The sequence below is a fragment of the Pleuronectes platessa genome, chromosome 18 (assembly GCF_947347685.1).
Source record: "Pleuronectes platessa chromosome 18, fPlePla1.1, whole genome shotgun sequence".
NCBI lineage: Eukaryota > Metazoa > Chordata > Actinopteri > Pleuronectiformes > Pleuronectidae > Pleuronectes > Pleuronectes platessa.
Window position 1 is genome coordinate 11,571,907 of NC_070643.1, and position 19,942 is coordinate 11,591,848.

The following is a 19,942-nucleotide window of genomic DNA, read 5'->3' on the forward strand; positions in this document are numbered from 1 at the left end:
GCCAAATAACATCCGTGACATTTAGGATTTTACACGCCTGCTTAACAATTCTGAAGCGAGCAGCAACACACAGTTCTAAATGTGCTGCGAGCTTTGGCAGCTTGACGCCACCTCAGTGTTTTATCTCTGCGTCTGGTCGTGCACGCTCCATGTGATCCCGCCACGACCCCGGGTGCCAACTTCATGTTTATTTGTTTATTAGCTGCTTGATCTTCTGTCATTTTATGCTCACAACAGCAAACAGGATTTGATGAAAAGAAATTAACATAATTTCCTGCTGCTGTTGCCCTTTGGTGGTCCTGAATATTTAAACGATTTTCGCAAATAAACATGCAAATCATATCTTATGTCTAGCATATTAATATAAATGATACAAAATGGTCACGTACAAATTGTATTCATCTGCCTCTTCCAATCTGCAAATGAGACCGAGATTAGACAGATAATTTCTTACCATAATATAATCAGAGATTAAACTCTTTTGCTTGATTGTCTTCGTAATCCTGTGGCAGTTATGAGTCACACTGTGTAAAATCTTTGGTGAAATGCATGCAACTAAATGCAGCTGCACTGAAAGAGGTAAAGATTTGACTTTGCGGTTCGAGTTTCTAAAAAATAGCTTTACATAAAAACCCAAATTCATCAGTCATCATCAGGGACCTGAGGCTATCTACTGTATTGGAAAGAGTTATTTTTCCCTCCTCAAATATTTGACTGCAGAAACACTTGGAGTCACTTGTGCAAAGACGCTCGATCAAACTGACAAACAACTGCAGCGAGATAAAAGCAAAACCAGCTCCATGTGTCGGATGCGTTTGCCAAGTGTGTGCGAAAAGAATGGCGTACCGGACAAACTGGGCTTCTGAGGTAGATCTTTCAAAGTCGCATACGAGGGGATGAAACGCGGGGGATGGAGCAGACCTTTCCATATAGCATGACTTACAGCCAGTGGGTCAGACTTCACTTGATTTACATCCTGCAGCTGCTGAAGATATTCAGGAGGAGTTTAGAATCGAGCTGAAGTTTCTCTTCTGCCTCACTGGGATAAATAGAAAAACTGCTGTTCCATAATGGAGGATATTAGTTATGAAGACAATAGATACTGAAAATCATTGGTCAGCTGTGATTTTCAATGTTTGCTCTAAGATGATGAATGTCAGAAATTACCACTGAACCATTCGGATAACATGTTTGGTATGCTAAGGATTTACAAACGTCTCTGTCTGTACGGTATCTATCTGCAGCTATAGATGGAGTGAGGGGGTGTATATAGATGTTCTCATTTTCACTCCTCACTAAACATTCATTGAAATTATAGGTAAAACAAAAGATTGATTAATCAATCAATGGACAGTATATATGAAAGTATTACAGGTAACTAATTTGATAATTTATCTTTTCATCATTTTTTTCAAGCAAAAAAGATGACTCTTTTCTCGTTTTTAATTCACAGTTAACTCATTATCTTTGGATTATGGACTTTTGATTGGAGAATTGATTTAGTTATGTCACACATTATAATAAAAAAGTATTTTTATTGACTCCTTTCTCGACTCCATTTCATGAAAATCACAAATTTGTTTGGGAAATTCCGAACAGGCTGGTTACGAGAACAGCAGCCACTTCAGGCCACAAATGCATTTCTAGCCCTTCAGATAATAAATGAGGTTGCTGTCCCCCCCCTGAGAGGATGCACTGCAGGGCACATTTTGTTCAACACACAGGAGCAGAAAGGAGTCAAGGGATAAAAGATCCTGAATCAGGCTTTGGTGAAATAAACAAGACAAGAAGTCCACTTGAGTCTTTTATATGGTAGTGATGCATTAAAACATGTCCGCTGTGACCTACGTTACAAAACAAGAACATATACCCCAAAAAATGCTGCTGAAATTCTATGTAAATTTCTTTTCAAAGACCTTTAAAACAGGATCTCTTTAAATGAGCTCGATTCAATGAATCTATTGTTCACCCCTCATCCCACCTGTGTATTTTCGATCAATTCCTGGATGGCTATGAGGCCAGGAATATTTGTATTGATCCTAAACAGAATCAATACAAATTGCCATGAAACTGCGTAAATTCAGACTATATCAGACACATAAACAGATCTGTTTTAAGATATTTATGAGTTTGTGACTCTTTTAGGCTTTTCTTCACGATGTACCTTTTGATAACTAATGCAATAACTGATGTGATCATTTTGTTCTCTTCCAATCACTGTGCTTCCCCCCCTGAGGCTGTATGGAGGCCCCTTGGGAAGACCCATCCCCCACGTTGAAACCCTCTGATCCGACACATTCGTGGTAACCTACTCAATTATGAAAATTGTTTAATCAGGGCAGAGGTTGTCGCTGATAACACAGAAATTAAGATTTCCTTTGCAACTTTACCTGCAGCAGCAATGCCCTCATTTAAACAGTTTGTGTCAGAGAAAGACAGAAAATATTAATGAGCTGGTGGAGATAAGGAGGATAAGAGAACATAGAGTCTGCAGCGGTGCCTCAGTGACGTCCGGAAAATTCTAGCTATAGAAAAACAAATGGTGCAATAACAAAAGACTTTAAATATTAACATCTTGTAAAAACACTGTGGTACTGTGTTACGTAAACAGATATAATTCACTGTATATGACACTAATATGCAGCGGCGTCTTTCCTACATTAACAAATCGACATTTAATAATCTCTTGAAACATCTGTGACAGCTTCACATCACAGTATGTCAGTCACATTTATCAGATTTATTACATATGCCAGACTTATGTAGTAAATCTGATATTTACTGCACGATTATGATTATATGAACAATTCTGTCACATTTACTTTGAGAGTAAAGTAAAGAAAGTTTTGTAAGATTTGATTTATGAATATGTAGATTTAGTTCACTAAGGAGGTCTGCTACATTGCTTTTAATTGATCCTGTTTGATGTGATATTGTAAGACTTTTATATGTCGTGTTGTAAATTCCGGGGGTAAAAGTCTCTGTTTTAATGGAGAAAACAATTTAATCAGTTCATTTGTTGCCACTGTAATATCATCAGAGTATTTCTACCACATCACCATTTAAAAAAAACAGCACAACACACCAGCATTGGACTGGAAAAATACCACAAAGCTGTTAAAAAGTAAATGAGGACATAAGGAACTATCAGAGGAAATATGCTGGGCCTTTCAGATATCTCCAAATATTTACCATTGTCCTTGTAGAGGAGCAACATTTACTCAATATTGAGCAGTTCGTCGTAGCAGCATCAATCAGCCAATGTCTTCCATTTCAACACACTTCATATAAATTCATCTGAATACTTCAAATATGTTAAGCAGTGAAGTGAGGCATGACAAATAAAGATTACTTCTTGTGTGAGTCAAATCCGAGGAGGAGGCTGAAGCCCTGGTCCAATCTGAATGAGAGTAACAGAGCTGGGGCCAAGAAGAAGGGCCTTGAGGGAGGGAACACTTGTTCTATTTGTGAGCTCACTGTGTTTTAATTATGTGTCGGGCGCTCAGAGAGAAGTGGCCCTGGAGTTAATGAACCGTTCTGCGAAACGATGACTAAGAGTGGGCCCAAAACTTCTCTGTGACGAACAGATAGTTTGTCTTTTTAAATAGACTCTGACATTTGACTTATGTTAATATAAATGTGTCACATATAGAAGTACAGGCAATGACTGAAGCTACAGTTTGGTGTAATTGACACCTATTTAAAGCTCTATCTATACTGTACACATGGCATTTGGATATTGACAATCATAAGCTGTTTGCTCCTGGGTAGAGCATGTAGGAGGCAGAACACGACTTTTGATTATTATAAAGTTTGCTGTGAAAATTGTTGGGTTTTGTGTTCAGCCTTTATCTCCAAAGGCTCTTAAATCTCATTGTCTTTCCAAGTTGACATCTCGTCTATGTTTTCTTTGGAAGCTCTTTTTCATCCTGAGTTATTTGTATTCTTCCAGTTTAGTGTCCGTCACGTGTAAGAAACGTCAATTTCCCTCCTGTATTCTGAATGGGCCGCCACAGGCATTCTCAAACATTTTACTCTGAGGTTGGCCGGACACATTCTGGAAAATGTCTGGAGCAAATCACTAAGACATTTGCATTCTCACATAGGGCCCTTGAGGTAATTGGCAGGAAAAATGTACGAAGATCTATCGGTTGACTCTAACTATTGTTAATGAAGCATTTTGGTGCAAATGGGCAGAAATAATTCACACCGAGTTTCAAGGGGGATATTTTAGGCAACCATATAGTATAACATCCATTATCCATTTTCTGGACTTCATTTTAAGCTCATATATTAAAGCGCAAGCAAATGCTTCTATCTTAATACCTAATCCTACCTGACAGGTTTACTCTTACTTATTGTCTCCGTTTGATTTATGATGAAAAAATTATTCTTCTCTGTTTATATCAACAGAAGTTACAGTCCAGTTAAGGTTGAGCTATTTACTTGATTTGTTCATTTGTGATTTATGAAACCTTCTAGTGTTGGTGCTGCAGTCTGTCAACCTGTGGAAGTAACGGTACTTTGTAGCAATAGTTTATACCAGTATATAAAGATGTTTTGGGCGTTTATAGAACATAAACACATCATACACTATACGCCAAGACAAAAAGCAAAGGTCGTGTTTCAAGAGGCTTTTCACTGCGACTGCAGTTATATGAAGACAGATGTTGGAGAGTAGCATCACCACCAAAGCCTTCCTTTTTTTTTTACTTGATTCTGTCTGTCTTACTAACATCCAGCACTTGAGCAACATGTTGCTAAATATCAACTTCAAGCTCTCTATGGACCTTTGTACTAGCTGGATGGGCGAACGGGAAAACACATTTCATTTCAGTCTGCAAGGTAATAATGCCAAAATAATGATAATACTTATTATTATTTTTATTATTATTATTGTTATAACTTTATATGTATTCCACTTATCTAAACAGGGTTACTATGTGCTTCACAAAAATCCATGGCAAAAAGATGAATGGCCTAAAATGCCATCCCCATGTGAACCAACATCACTCTTAGATATGAACACATCAAGCATTAAAGCCAGGCAGCTTATCTGCCAATGTGAAATGATTAGAAATTAAATCGTGGAATTCCCCATGTAACCTGTTTAAAAAACCAAAATTTCCAGGGAGGGATTTGAAAACAGAACAGAGCAAAGCTTTGAATACGAATGATGAAAATAAACAAGAAACAGAAGGCTGTTGACTATTATGAAACCCTGCCTGTTTTCATCAAACACACCAAAGAAAAGATGGTTAAAACAGCAGATATATGTGTGTGCGTTAGGATTGATATAAAGCGAGTTTCTTCTGAACCTTATGGTATTCACATGTAATCTCCTTCCCATAATGACTTGGGGAGAAGTGACACTAGAGCTTTGTATCCATCAAGAAGAACAGTTCTAAGAACAGGACTACAGGTCAACAGAGAGAAAAATCCAAACAGCTTTCCCTCCCCGTGTCATCTCTCTGGAGCACATTTCAGATTTGGTCGAGGTCACACTCGCTCATCCAACTCCCACACAACTTTCTTGTTATTTAGTCAATAATAAAACGCCCATGAGCTCGGTTCCAGCAGTTTCCTACTTCAATTACACTGTGTGTCCTATCGCCTGGGAAACAACAACAGCTATTGGCTTTCCTCATTATGACTAAAATAACCACAGTGTGCACTGCGGACCGAAGGCTTCACTTGGCTCTGATCAATTCTCTGTTTTTCTAATGTGCTGAGTGACGGCTCACCTCTGCTGGGGCTTTTATATTTGGGATTTCGTTGGTGTGAACGGCTCAATTTTGAGGAACAGCTGGAGGTAGCTTTAAAGGTGAGTGCGGAAGGTCCAATCTATCTTTCTATCTACCAGCAGCCACAGCAGACACCCGAGGAGAGACCGACCCCTCACTGTCAAAGCTATTGGATCAAACCCCACTCCCACAGTCCTAATGAGACACATTAGTTCGGTTTTAAAGTGTAAAGCTCTCAATTAACGTTTGATTCTGAAAATAATGCGACTCAGTTTGTAGCATTCCTCTAGAGCTGAAATAATGATTATCTAATTAGTCAATTAACAGCACATTGATCAACAGCAAAGATTTTAAGACAAAAAAAAACAATGGAGGCAATTCCTCAAATTCATCCTCATTTCCTTAGCGGCCTTTTAAGCCTGCTTTGTTTGGTCTGGACCTTCAGGCTGTTCAATTGTTTCCTGAATCAAAATAAAGGGGACCCAGACCAAAGTCCAGACCGACAGACCGAAACTCCATCCATCCAAAAGAGGTGTGTTCTTGGTCCGGATCAACTGAAGGTGTGAAATTTAGTCTTGATACACAGTGAGTTGAATGACTTCATATTTTGGAATCAGGTTAAGAAAGTTAAGGAATGTAGAGTGACCAGTCACCTCACAGGGTAAATCTGTCTCAATTCAAGTTCAATAAAAGAGTTTGCCGGCAAAATATAAAAAGTTAAATAACTTTTAAACAAACAAAGAACTAATGGACAACTTGATAGTTCTGGAATCCCTCTCGTCATTAAAGGAAGCTTCCATCTGGGAGTTGAGAGGTGATCGCACCATCGAAGTGTCTCAATCTGATGTGATTGACTGCTTACTCCTCTCCAAGCCATTCCATAGAGATTTATGGACAAGTGGAGTGGATTGGCTGCCAGGCAATTACTGTCAAGTGGATGCTATTGCACCTCTTTGTCACTCTAATACTAGAAATTTGGTTCTCATTAGATGAATGTCAAATGGAATTAGGACCTTCATTTATTTTGTGCGACACCACGCAGCCCCTCTAGGCCGTATCTCTGACACCTTCCTTTCCCCGATGCTGCTGCTCCGCTCTCAACTGCTTTCGGGATGGTAAAATATAAACAGCCGAGATAGAAGAAGAAAATGTCTCCGTTGAAGTCCTTGAATTAGAAGAGCTGCATAAGAATGAACCAAACTTTGCACCGGGCTGGGAGGATAAAAATATAAAAATGGGTGTAAGCACAAAATTCTGCTCATCGCCGTGTCCGTGAAGCTGGGAGAGGTGATGAGTCACCGGCAGGAGCAGACAGTAAGCAGAGTCTGTGTCCAGGGGGAGCCACTGTCTCCACATCAGAGCGGAGGAACATGCCCTGCAGCTGGACCTATCAATGAAGCGTGTGCACGTGTTCCACTGAACCCCCCACGCCCCCTCCCTCCCACACAAAACGTCAATACATGTGATATCCAGACAACTGCGCTTTAAAGAGTCACACCACGGATCTTAATTATGATCCATAATCCCTGTCAAACAGCATTCCCTGCTGGCATGTTGCCCCGTTCACAGAGCGAGACAGGCCGACCGGAACAAAGACTCCAGCCCCGGACAGTGATGTGCCCTCATGAGAGACGAGGGACTAATGACTGCATTCAGTGAGCAGTGTGTGTGTGTGTGTGAGTCGATGTAGCCTGTGTTGGTGTGTGTGTGACATTAGCCAGTGCCACTCATGAGGGGCAGTGCGCCAGTGTGTGTCAATGTGCCAAGCTGAGTGTAGCCAACCGCATCCAGCTCGGGGATTATCACCCCGTTACTGGAGCGAGCATGAGAAGTGTGTTGGACAGACTGTTGAATGTAGACATTATGTACAGCACTGATACAACCCTGTGTGTGTGCGTGTGTGTGTGTGTGTGTGTGTGTGTCTGTTTATCAATGAAAAGTGTTGGTGCATGTGTGTTTTCTCGTATATCAGTGTGTGTTTTTGTGAGCAGCCTCGCTGCCAGAACACTGGAGCCAACACAGAAATTACCCGACTCCTCATTGCAGCCTCAGTGCCAAGCCTGAAAACGCCTGAGTCCCACTCTACACTAAAGCTGAGTGGCCATAAACAAGCATATGCACACACACACACACCGAATCAACAATGACATGAGCAGTTTTAAGATTCGGGGGAAAAAAAACAGTATTTCCAGACATTTGATTGTTTCTTCAATGCCTGGGTCCGTAGCCAACGCTCAAACAAACACACAGAAAACAAAACATGCCATTGTATATTCAGTCAGAATCACTAATAAACTACGTGGAACGATACAAGCGGCTGAGAGGCGTGCAATCGCTGGCACACAGCTGCTGAAGAGGAGGAGGCAGCGATGGGACAAACAGATAAGATGGAGGGGGGGGGGGGACAAAGGAATGAGAGAGAAAAGTGAGAAAGATGGAGCGACTGAAAGAAAGAGTAAATACTGCGGCTTAATGTCGCGAGAGGAGTAAAACGACTGTCAACCAGAGGTGGCCCTTGGTGGAAATGCTCGCCGGTGTCAGCTGCCGTCACCGCGCTGCCTGAAGCGACGACTCAACAGCTGTCACAGCTGAACTTTCTGGCAGCGACAATATGGTCACAGATGGGGTTCATGGCATGAACCTGATGTGGCACTGACACCCAACCTGCGCCAGGCTGTATCACGGAAAGGATCGCAAGCACATCATCACTCCCCATGACAGCCACCTCCTCTTCAGCAGGACAATTCGGAGCGTCACGATCAGGTGAGGATGACATATTCGAAACTCGGAGCTGGAGTAGATGACACCAAGTCGCATGTGATTACACATAATGTGGAAAGTCTTCTGTGGCAAAACGCTGAGTTTCTGTAAAAGCAATTACATCTCTGACAATCTCACGCATTTCTCCCCAGCCTCACAGCCTCCAAACACCCGGCAAGAAACAGAGTGAGTCAAGAGTGAGCGAACTCCGAAGGAAAAGCGTCATTACCCCACACAGCCCGAACGGTTTCACAGAGGTAATCAAGGATAATGTAATGGATACGCGAGGCAGAGAGACGGAACATAAACTCAGGGATGATCTTTTTCTTCCCCCCCCCCCGCGGAGCTCCTAATTTAAACCAAAGCCGCTCTATACCTAAGTTGAGGTGAGATGGATTCTCGCCGGCGTTCATGTGGGACCCGGAGTCATTACCGGCACATTGGTTTTTAGAATCAACAAGTTGCGGCGGCAAACCAGGGGAACAAAACCGCAAGGACTCGGCTGCTCAATTGAAATGCAGTGTGCAATTAACTTTATAATCTGTTTACAAATGAGGTCTACCCTGCTGCAATCTCTGGAGTGTGTGGGTGTGTATTAGTATGCAGGTGGAGTGTATGTGGGCACTCTATGTGAATATATTCACATTTTAACTACGGAGGAAGTCACTTATATAAAAAAAGAGGGATTTATAATCCATATGTGTAACTAACCATGGACACTGGTAGAAATACTAATATGGCTGGACAGTGGAAGAGCAACGTGAGAAATGAAGGAGTGAAAACAAACACTTTCAATGGAAATGAGTTGCCATCTGTAGATTTTGTAATACTCGAATTAGCATATCCACGACGTCATAGCATTGTGTTTGCATTCAGGATTGTATCAGCAAGTTTCAGGCCTTTATCAGTTTGCTTCTCTCCAACTCTCTGTGCTCACACATGGAGTATTTTAATCGTTTATAAGTTTAAGTTGCAACTTCTGATATACGTTCACTTGTGATAATGGTCACATTGTTAGAAGCTTATTCACTCGAAAGGCATGTCAGACCAGGAATTGAAAACTGGGTCCAGACATTTTCCGGACTTTGACTTTCACATATGAAACAACACCATGTCATCCAACAGGTCTGAAAGCAGCTCTAGAGGGGAGGAGAAGCCTTGAGCTCACAGGGCAACACTGGAGACACACCCAGGTGTGGGGCTGCTATAAATGCTCCATCTGATGGTATAACAGAAACTGGTAGTGCTTATTAATTGAGTAGTGGCTGATGGGAAACTCCAACCCAGAGATGGTCAACCAGTGATGTCTCTTCTTGAGTCAGTCACTCACTCATGGACATTCAAGTTTATACATCCGTTGAGGTGCTGGCAATAAATACAATCTACATTCGCTCTGGAAATGAGAGTGATATACAGATGTCATCTACTTGTTTTTTATGATGCACAGTCAACGTGTGTGTGAACATTGCAAAAAGAAGAGATGTGAGATTTATGTGCGAGGGTCATGATGTGAAACACAGAAGAGCAGGAGACAGAGATGAAAAAAGGAAAATCAAATCTAGGGAGTGCTGTGTTAGTTTGGAAAATGGGGACTTTTTCCAACAAAGAATGATTTATTAAGATGAGCTGAAATAGTTTTGCATGTGAGAAAAGACAGACTCAGAAGCATTCGCCAGTTCTTTACAGAGAGGACGGTTGTAGATGCCGAGCCCGAAGCTGTGCTCGCCCTCTGAGGTGGTCCTAAATAGCTTTTAATCAGGCAGCCTGAGGTGGACACAAAGTGATACTATTATGCTCATTTGAAATGTGCGTGTGTGTGTGTGTGTGTGTGTGTGTGTGTGTGTGTGTGTGTGTGTGTGAATGTTCTTTAGGTTTAGCACCATTTTATCTCCTCAGAAAACTCACATTTTCTCACAGATAGAAACAAGCATCACAGTCTTTCACTCGCACTTATCTGTGCACATGTCTGTCCACGTCCATGTGATCATATTTGGGGTCGACCCATCCACAGTTTTTTCATATTATTGGAATTGTAATTCTTTTTTATAGTTGAGTTTGCTGACAAAATACATAAATTAGATTGATGCAGCCATCTCTCCTTAATCCTACTCGCTATTCCGTGGTCTCGAATAATGTTCCTTCTCCTCCTTCTGAGAAGGCAGCTGAGCACCAAGCTCATCAGCCGTCGTCTGTCTGACATTTGAAAGTGTCTCACAATTTAGCCAGAAATATATGAGGTGTAAATAGCTGCTATGATGCACCCTGAGGGAAGGAAACATGTTGCTGCATCGCTTTGCTTAACGCAATATAAAGTTTTGATAATTTACTCTTCTTTTATGTGTTTTCTGACTTTTATGTGTTTTCTTTCCTCCGCTTTATTTTTCCTCTGTTTTTTTCCAGGTCCCCAGACCACCCCCGATCTGATAAGATGAGAATTACTTTCACGCCCCAGTAGGGAGATGTTGTTCTGGACTCCTCCATCCACGGTATATAAACTCATACATATTGTTTCAGATACCACACTTATCAAACTGCTAAGCTATGAATATTAGCCATCCTGGCTACTGCTGTGTTTTAAATATGTGCTTTGTATGGTGTGTGCGCTCCTACTGTGAAGAGCTGCTGATAACAGCTTTATATTCTAATGTGATTGAAATGAACAATGAGCCAGTAACAGTTGACAACTCATGATATACAAATTCATAGCCCAGAAAACAGCCACTTATTGCCCAGACTTTTCTTCAAGTTGCACAATTGATCCAGAGCCAAATAGTAAAAACACAAAAATACAAACTTCAATATCGTGAAATGAATGTACACGCGTAAATTATGAATTTTTCCAAAGAGACTTTAACACAACGCCCCACTTGTTGTTAGAAAATGAAAAATGAAATAGCACTCACGATCTCACGATGAAAATTAAACATTTTCTTTTTCATTTTCAGAGCTGGTGGAGAATTGTGAGTCACAAGTGGTGACGCATGATAAAATTCTAATTCAACAATGCAAAAGTAATATCGGTCTCTTTCAGCAGTTCTGGGCTTCTTCTTTATATTTGTCTGAAATAAAAGCTCAGCTATAGTCCCCTGGTTTCTACGACTTCAGAGCTGGACCCTACGATACAGTTATCTACAGTATTTCAGCAGATTAACTGATCATATTTTTAAACTGGAGTGCATAACGTCATCAAGGCCCTCCAGTCCCCTTCATTTCATCAAATCAAACTGACATGGGGGAAAACATAGCTCCATGTTGGACGAATGAATTAAAAGATTTGTTGATTCTTAATATTAATATTTATTTGAAATCAAGGCAGAATGACTTCTATCATAATTGGAGTCATGGGACACAACTTAGAGTCTTTTCTCATGAAAACTATAAAAAAAATAAAATAAGCCAAAATATCCCCTGAATTCAATATCTGCCTCCTGGGGAGAAAAGTTTCAGTTCCATTGCAGATTAAGGTCGGATTAAACTTTGGTTTTGTGGTTTCTTTGAGCCTAGAAGGCTGTCTGATATGGAGATGAAGTGAGAGATGACACTTACATCATTGTCCTCATATAGCAGAGAGAGACACATATTCGAAAGATACACTGTCAGATATAAAAAAGACGGGGAGAGTGTGGACTGGACCAGACTAATTGTCCCAATGTTAGAGAAGGGAGCAGTGATTGAGAGCCCTAATGGAATAACACGCCTCTGGTGGGGCCACTTAAACAGAGGGAGGTGTGTGAATGCACGGGTGACCATCGGCCAGATAATGACGACCCATAATGCATTTTGCGGCGACATTTGCGCCGCGGACTCTCTCAACACTAGGACGAAAGGCATGCGGGCGTGATGGATAGAGTGGATGGACGGGGGGAGGAAAAACACGGGGAAAGGCATAAAGAGGAGAAAGGTACATAAGGACGGAGGGGGCAGATTGGAGAGAGCAGGTTTGTGTCAGAAAATGAGGCAATGAGATAACGAGCCACGGTAAAAAGAGAAAGAGAGGAACAGAGAAAGAGGCAGAGAAAGTGTGACAGGAAAAGAGAGCGAGTGAGAGATGCAGTCTTACCATGTCAATGAGGTTCTCCTGGATCCGGTTCAGTGTGGTTCTCAGTCTGCTGCTGATAAGGCCCAGACCCGATGACTCATACTGTAGAACACACACAGGTATACACACATTTACTGTCTGCACCAGACACAAACACGTCCATGAGAACACCTCAGTGTGAGAGCATCTTCACACAAAGACACACACACACACACACACACACACACACACACACACACACACACACACACACACACACACACACACACACACACACACACACACACACACACACACACACACACACACACACACACACACACACACACACACACACACACACACAGCAACATATAGCTCTCATCCCCCATAGTTGGACACAAGAGCTTTATTTTCTGCTTCTAGAGGAATCTAGAGGGAGGAGGAGGATCTGAGAGGAACAGGCGTCTGTATCACACAATCACAGAGGCTACAGTGGAGGTACGGGAGTAGAGCGGGGACAGCACAGCAAACTCAACATCGAAATGCCTCTGAAATCACAGTTTCAGATGTACTTGATGTCACTTGAGGGAGCAAATTGCACACAGGTCGAGAGCTTCAAATCAACCCCAACCACAAGTGTTGACGGGTAGTTTGGACTCGCGGGGCTCGCACGACCCCTGTGAGGCAGTCCAAACATATTCCAAAGTCTCCTCTTACCAAGCAAGCGGGGCCCACCACCCTGGTAGCACCCGACTCTCTGCCACTGTGAGTTGGCAAAGAAGGGCTTGGGACGGGCTATGGATGACGAGTGGGCAGCGGGAAGAAAAAAACAAGGAATAAACACGTGAAGAAGCAAATAATAAAACAGAATTAGATTATCAGGATCTGGTGATCAGCCATGTGTGGTAAGTAAATACCCAAATGTTGTAGAACCTTATTATTAGGATACATGGTTCATAATTCTCCACCGCGAAAGTTATATACTGAAGGTAGCACAAAATCCTATTTGGAGTGGGGTCCTTTTAATTTGACATCGTTTAAAAAAAGACAAAAATATATTATATAAATATATAATACAAAATCAGTTTCAGCCTACATCTATGTGACATCTGGAGCTCCACCAGCTCCACTCGTTGGGTTATATGCAGTAGCGATGCATTTTGAGCAATTTGGACCCATGATCAAAAGATTAATAATCATGACATCTTGATTGCCAGTGTTTTTATGGAGACCTTCCAGAATGAGATAAAGAGCTCATTTAAAACTCCAGCTATAGGATCACTGACGAATCAGTGTGTTAGATCATAACCTTGTTCAATTATCTGAAGGAAGATGGAACATATTTGCGAGGGCGTGTGGGATTCTTTATTTCATTAAATAAACACTGAGTTGCACATGTGCATGCAAGATGAACAGCATCCAGTGTGAAGACCTGTCTGTGGGAGTCAGGAGTCCAAAATTAAAAAAAATGAACTATTTATTGCATTATTGCTCATTTTTCAGGGAAGCCATTTAATCAAGTGCCAGACACTCTCCTGGTCTGTTCTCTGTTTTTCTCTCTGTCTCAGCACCTGTTTCCTTCGCCACTGTTTTGGTAGCCAGTCTCTCTCCTCCCCTCTTTCTTACATCATATTTCAAAAGCAGAGTGACAATTCACATCTCTCCATCTTGTCTTGCCCTCTTCCCCCCCCCTACATGATCCTCCTTCAGTCGCTTCCAAAAAGAGACACCCAAATGAAATATCGCATTTTTTACCACAAGGAAACGCTTTTCAATAAATTTAAAAACCTGGAATCCGTTTTCCAAGAAAAAGAGTCGGTAAATCTGCCTCTTCCAGTCGCAGCAGTTCAAAGCCTGGTTATCAATTGAGATGGAGAATACGTGAGTACGGCACATAATGTATCTTTAGCACATGTCTGGCAGAGTCAATAGTGCTGCTTGAATTGAGGGGGCCAATATACAGAGATAATGGGGGTATTTACCCTTTTGAATATTAATGTCACCCATTAACTGACTGCGAGTAGAGAGTTCGAGCCGTTCATCCTGATCCCCGCGGTGTAAAGAGAGTGGAGCCTAGGTCAAAACACCAGCATATGTGCACAGCAATCTGTAGCAGCCTTTTAAAGATTCATGAGGACATTAGCATTTTACTGTAGGTGCCTCTTTGAGGGAGAGCATTAATGAAATAGGTGGGCTCACAAAATGACACATAATGAGGGGGAAGGAATGTCAGAGTTTCAGAGAGGAGCCTATAGGAATGGAGAGAGTGGAGTGGGCTGTGGGACAGAAAAGAAGATGAACAGAGGGAAGGCTTTAATATCTTTTCTCAGGATACCGCACCTTTAGCCCTATGAGACATATTGTGATTTGTGAATATGGCTATCCTCTGCTATGATAAGATGTGATTGATTGACTGATTGATATGAATAAAGGTAAAAAGATGGAAACTCACTAACATAATATTCATGGACCCACAGTGGTCGGCCAGTAGCCTGCATATGAAGATGGACGACTCAACAAATGAAAGACAAGAGGCAGCCGTTTTGTATTCAGACAGATTACAGGGAAAAGGCAGGGAGTGTAACAGACGAAGGAAAGATCCATCTGGAAGGAACAGACCCTGCATTCTCCATTTTAGCAATTTGACTAGTATATAGTGACAGTTAGGTCCAGCAGGTTAATAAGCTGTAGATAAAGATGGAGGAAATGCCTTGACTCCCTTCACAAATTAAGCCAAAATATTCTGGATACCCACGCTGCCATCTTGTGCATTTGGGTCTGCGCAGTAGTGATGGAGATGGGATGGAGCCGCTGTATCTAGGTGTCGCCGATATATATGCTCAACCAAGCTCAGGTCAGTCTCAGCTGTCAATCAAGATGCTTCACACTGTGATAGAAAATGTATTTGGGCTGAACTTAGATGTTTTAGTTTGGCCCATATCCCATTCATCAACATGGAAGAGACCGGGATTATAACTTCTATTGCAAACAGATGGAAGATTGAGACGCACAGGTTTCACCTCTGGGAAGCAGTCATGATGTTTGTATTTATATATGGTCTGAGGGTCGGACTGAGGAACATGAGGAAAGAGATGTGCTGACAAGCCATCAACTCGTAACTAGTGTGTTTCTTTCCCTTCGCCTCCCCATGACACACACACATGCCAATAATCTGTACATGAGCGGCCCCGCGGAGCGTTCATCCTCTTTATCTCTCTCGCCTCAGCGGGGCAGAAGTCATTTTGTTGCTATCATTACCACTTCCCCGAGGGCGCTACTGACACAAATGCTATTTTCTTTCTTTTCGAGGCACAGTGTAAATGACATGAGAACCCTTTGATGGAGTAGAGACGGACTGGGCTCACAGACAGTAACCTATTCTTCATCTGGAGTGTTTACTGAGATGCCCTGTCACACTTTGCATCCTCTTATAGACATACTTTTTTTTTTTAATAATATATACAGTATATTGACTGAATAAGGGGCTCATACTACAGAAATAGAGGCTGATTTAACCCTGACAATCTGAAGTATCGACGCTCAATCCTGATTTTCTGGCAGTGTGGGGGGTTACAGAGCTGTCTGCCTGGAGACAGTTTGATATTTAGGATTGTAAATATGTCATTATTGAACCATAACGAACCAATGAGAAAGACAGAGGGACCAGAGCCGCTGATGGTGCCGCAAAGCAACTGTAAACACTCTGAGGCCCACATCATGTAGTGTGCTACTGTTGACAGATATTATGAATTACAGTTATAACATCACCTGAAGTAAATGACCCCTGTTGACCCATCTCTTCAACAGCATAGGAATCATTCAACCTTTTGTTTTTTAACATTAGTCGCTCACGTCTCTCTCTCCATTTTGTGTTCATCTGCTTTCCCATGAGGTCACGCGAGAGCCGTGAGGTCACTGGAGCAATAATCCTAACATCCTGCGGTGTGTGTGTGATAATCTTGTCGTGTGGTCGTGTTTGACATTATAAAGAAGAATATCTGTGCTAGTTATGTTAGTGACTGATTGGTCAGGGATTTTAATTCTTAACTCAGAGTGTGGAAACAGTGGAGAGAGTCAAAAATGTAAAAAGTAATGTAAGGTCTTGCTGGGAATATAACTCAAAATGTTCAATATACTGTGGTTGTGCCTCTCAGTTTATCTTAATGATCTCTGGTATAAAAAAAAACCTGTACAAATCTGAAATACTGTACCATGTCATTGCGTCCAAAGAAGGTGTATACGGCGTACAGGTAGTAGTCGAAGAGCTGAGACACACAGTGGATGACGTCGAAGGCGATCGGCTTCAGGATGCTCATCATCTGCATGTACTTCCCTGTACAGAGAGGATGGAAACAGAGAGTGTGACGCATACTGTGGATGTTTTATCAGTATCACTTGAAAGTGAAAGAAATGGTTCTGTTCTTAAGTAAATCTTGTACGAGATTAAAAGAGTTAAAGTAAAACTACTGTCGTTAATCACAGTGAGACAGCGTCCTGTGGGAGGAACTTGCGTGGGAGTATAATACATTTGAATACACTTGAGAGCGAGGATTTAATTCAAAATGAAGGTAATAAAGGCAGGACGTACGGAGGAACAGGGGTGTTACAAGGTTACCATTGAATCAGAACTGATGAATGGAGGAAAAGAGAAGAAATAAACTCGATCTAGCTGGCTTTGCCAACTGCGACAGCATTATTTCTCTAACAGCCTCATTTTTCACGCCTTTTCTCTTGAATTCTGCACCGAGAACTCAGGAGGCAATCGAAGAAATCTCCATCAAATAGCTGCACAGGCCGAATAAAAAAATGATTACTTGAAATCAAACTTCGGCTTTTCCTACTTCATGTATTTCACATAGCTTAAAATCAACATAAAGTATATATAACCATAAAATATTGAATATGCAGGAAGGGGTTGAAGTAAAGGACAGAGAGGGGACATTTTCACTAAATTGACTTGCAGTTATCAGAAATTACTTCTCATTTGTAAAGCCTCAGCGTTTTTGAATCAATTTCTGTATTAAAAGTTTTATTCAACCACAAGGCCACACAGGAAAGATAACTGCCCACTCTTATTCCGTTCCACACATGGAAAAGAAAATCTCATCAAGAGGGTCATACGCCGAAGAGCCTGCTTTTCCAAGGGTGAGACCCGATGTCATAACGGCCGCGTCACAAATACGTGCAGGCACCTGGAAAGGTCAGAGCTCAGGGCGAAGGCTAACAGTTCTCACTGCGGCTCAGTCACACCTGAGCACGGCCGCCACATCAAGCTCTTCGCTTAATTGGTGGATAATGGACAAGCGAGCAGTGACACCGGCTCAAGGAGACGTAAGTGGTAGAGTGTGAGTGTGTGTGTGTGTGTGTATGTATGTGTGTGTGTAAGACTCACCCACGAGCCGGATGACGTTGAGGGTGGTGTTGGTGAGGATTGGTGCATTGGTCTTATTAAGGTTGTAGTCTGACTTCTTCTTGCTTCTTATGGTCTCTCGGGACACGCTGATGGGTTCAGGATGTTGTTGGGTTGAAAGAGAAAGTAAGAGCAGAACCATGACAATAGAAAAGACTCAATAATACATGGCACCATCACTAATCCTCTGACATCATCAGACGGGTTCTAAAACCCTTGTAATTGATCAATCAGAACCCATTACACAAGGCAGAGGGAACAGAAGGACCCCTGCTAGTTAAAGTCTGAGAACTGGTGATCCTGGAGCACCGGACCCCTGACACTGCCCATCCAGCCATATTAGCCAGCAATCACTGCACAGGGCCGAGTAATATCCGGATGTGCTCGTCTGACCCATTCAATAATTAACCATTAGTGATTCATGCTGATAAAAGTAGGAAAATTGGCATTTAGGCCAGTGTCAGGTTAATACACGGGGGGAAAGGGAAAGGAAATGTGATGAGAGTTAAAGCTAAAAAATGATGCGGGTCTGACCTGTGAAATAACATGAAAAGCTCATTAGAACAACGCCTCCGTAATGAGGAGCTATTGAATAAGTAATAGTAATGTGTTTCCTGGTGTAAAACTTTGCCCTGAGCTATCAGATATTCATAAACACGTGCACACTCGTGGGTTCATACCGATTCATATATCCACAACATACATATATACATGCAAATGCAAAAAATATCTCTATCTACATTGTGTTGATGTACAATGTTTCTACCTCCATATATTACTACCATTACCTCTACCAGTCCAATTGTCATCACTGCTCTGCCCTCCATGCTCGCCCCTCTCTCCCTTTACCTCTGTCAGACATTTTCTTTTTTGCACAAAATGCTTTTAACCTTTCTGTCAGCACACAACAAGTACGAAGTAAGTAGACAACAATGAGGGAAAAATAATAAAAGTCTAAGAGAAAGGCATGGTGCCGAGGGAGCTGCTGCAAAAGGCTGCCAACACACCTCTGCATTTTCTCTTCAAGCTTTAAATATTGTAATTTTTAGTTGATGTGCTTCGTTACAAACAGCATCTATCGCAATTCTTCTCTATGCTCCGGAGAAGGATAACTCACTTTTGTGTCTCTCTCTGAGATGTCAGGTTTTTTTTTCCTTGTTAAAAGTTTTTTTTGGGGGAAGTTCTTCACCTCAGTTGAGTTTTGAGGTCAGAGGATGTCGCACCTCGTTCAGATTGTGAGGCTTAATGAGGCAAATTGTGATTGTGGTTATTCAGGATGCCCCCCCCCATCAAATTAAGAGGAAGACCTAATAGATAAAGCTATAATGTGTTATTGTCTTAATTATTAGACTTTGGAAATTAAATGTTGATTACAAATTAGACCAAATATATAAATGTCCTCCATTGCATTCAATGTTCTCTTTCACATTAAAATGGGTTCTTTTACACGAGGTACAGAGGAGCACCCGGCTGCCTCTGCAGTTATTAAAAAGCGAGTAATCATTCGAAGGCCACCAATCACATCGGCGGGGCTGGCAAAAAAGAGAATTTATCGTGTGCAGACAAAAAGCTTCATACAAGCTCTCAGCTTATTAAGGAGGGTTATGCAGAGGTAGGCTAAATTTATCACTGCTAAAGGCACAGAAAGCCGACTGACGCATGACTCAATATCCTTTTAAAAGCTCCTTAAAAAGAATCAAGGGTCGATCGTTCGTTTTGTGCGCATGAATAAAGTGAAACGTCGACTTTCTTTCAAGAATCTGAAGGGGAGCAGAGAGGACGGTCACCGGAATGTACTGTGTAACTTCAGATGTCATCGTTTGTGTGTCCTCAGAAAGTGTGGTGTGAAATAACAAGACTTGGACCTGACCTCTTAAGAGGGGCGTCTCCTGTCTGCTCGTCCACAAAGTCCTGCTTGAGCTCCTCGGGGACATCGCTGTCACTGTCGTAATCCTGATAAACGCTCTTCTCCAGCTCGTCTGACTCATACTTGAGAAATGGGGGAAA

At 41.9% G+C, this 19,942-nt stretch overlaps 1 protein-coding gene across 1 annotated transcript in view; it reads right to left on the bottom strand.

The window, feature by feature from the left end:
* vps50 (VPS50 EARP/GARPII complex subunit) overlaps nt 1–19,942 on the bottom strand; it is a 98,193-nt gene that overhangs the window by 16,492 nt on the left and 61,759 nt on the right. Inside the window, exons 19-22 of the mRNA XM_053446939.1 lie at nt 19,806–19,924; nt 17,918–18,024; nt 16,737–16,858; nt 12,565–12,645 (exon numbers count right to left, since the gene is read on the bottom strand). Of these exons, the coding sequence (XP_053302914.1) occupies nt 12,565–12,645; nt 16,737–16,858; nt 17,918–18,024; nt 19,806–19,924 (429 nt within the window). The remainder of the gene's footprint in view (nt 1–12,564; nt 12,646–16,736; nt 16,859–17,917; nt 18,025–19,805; nt 19,925–19,942) is intronic.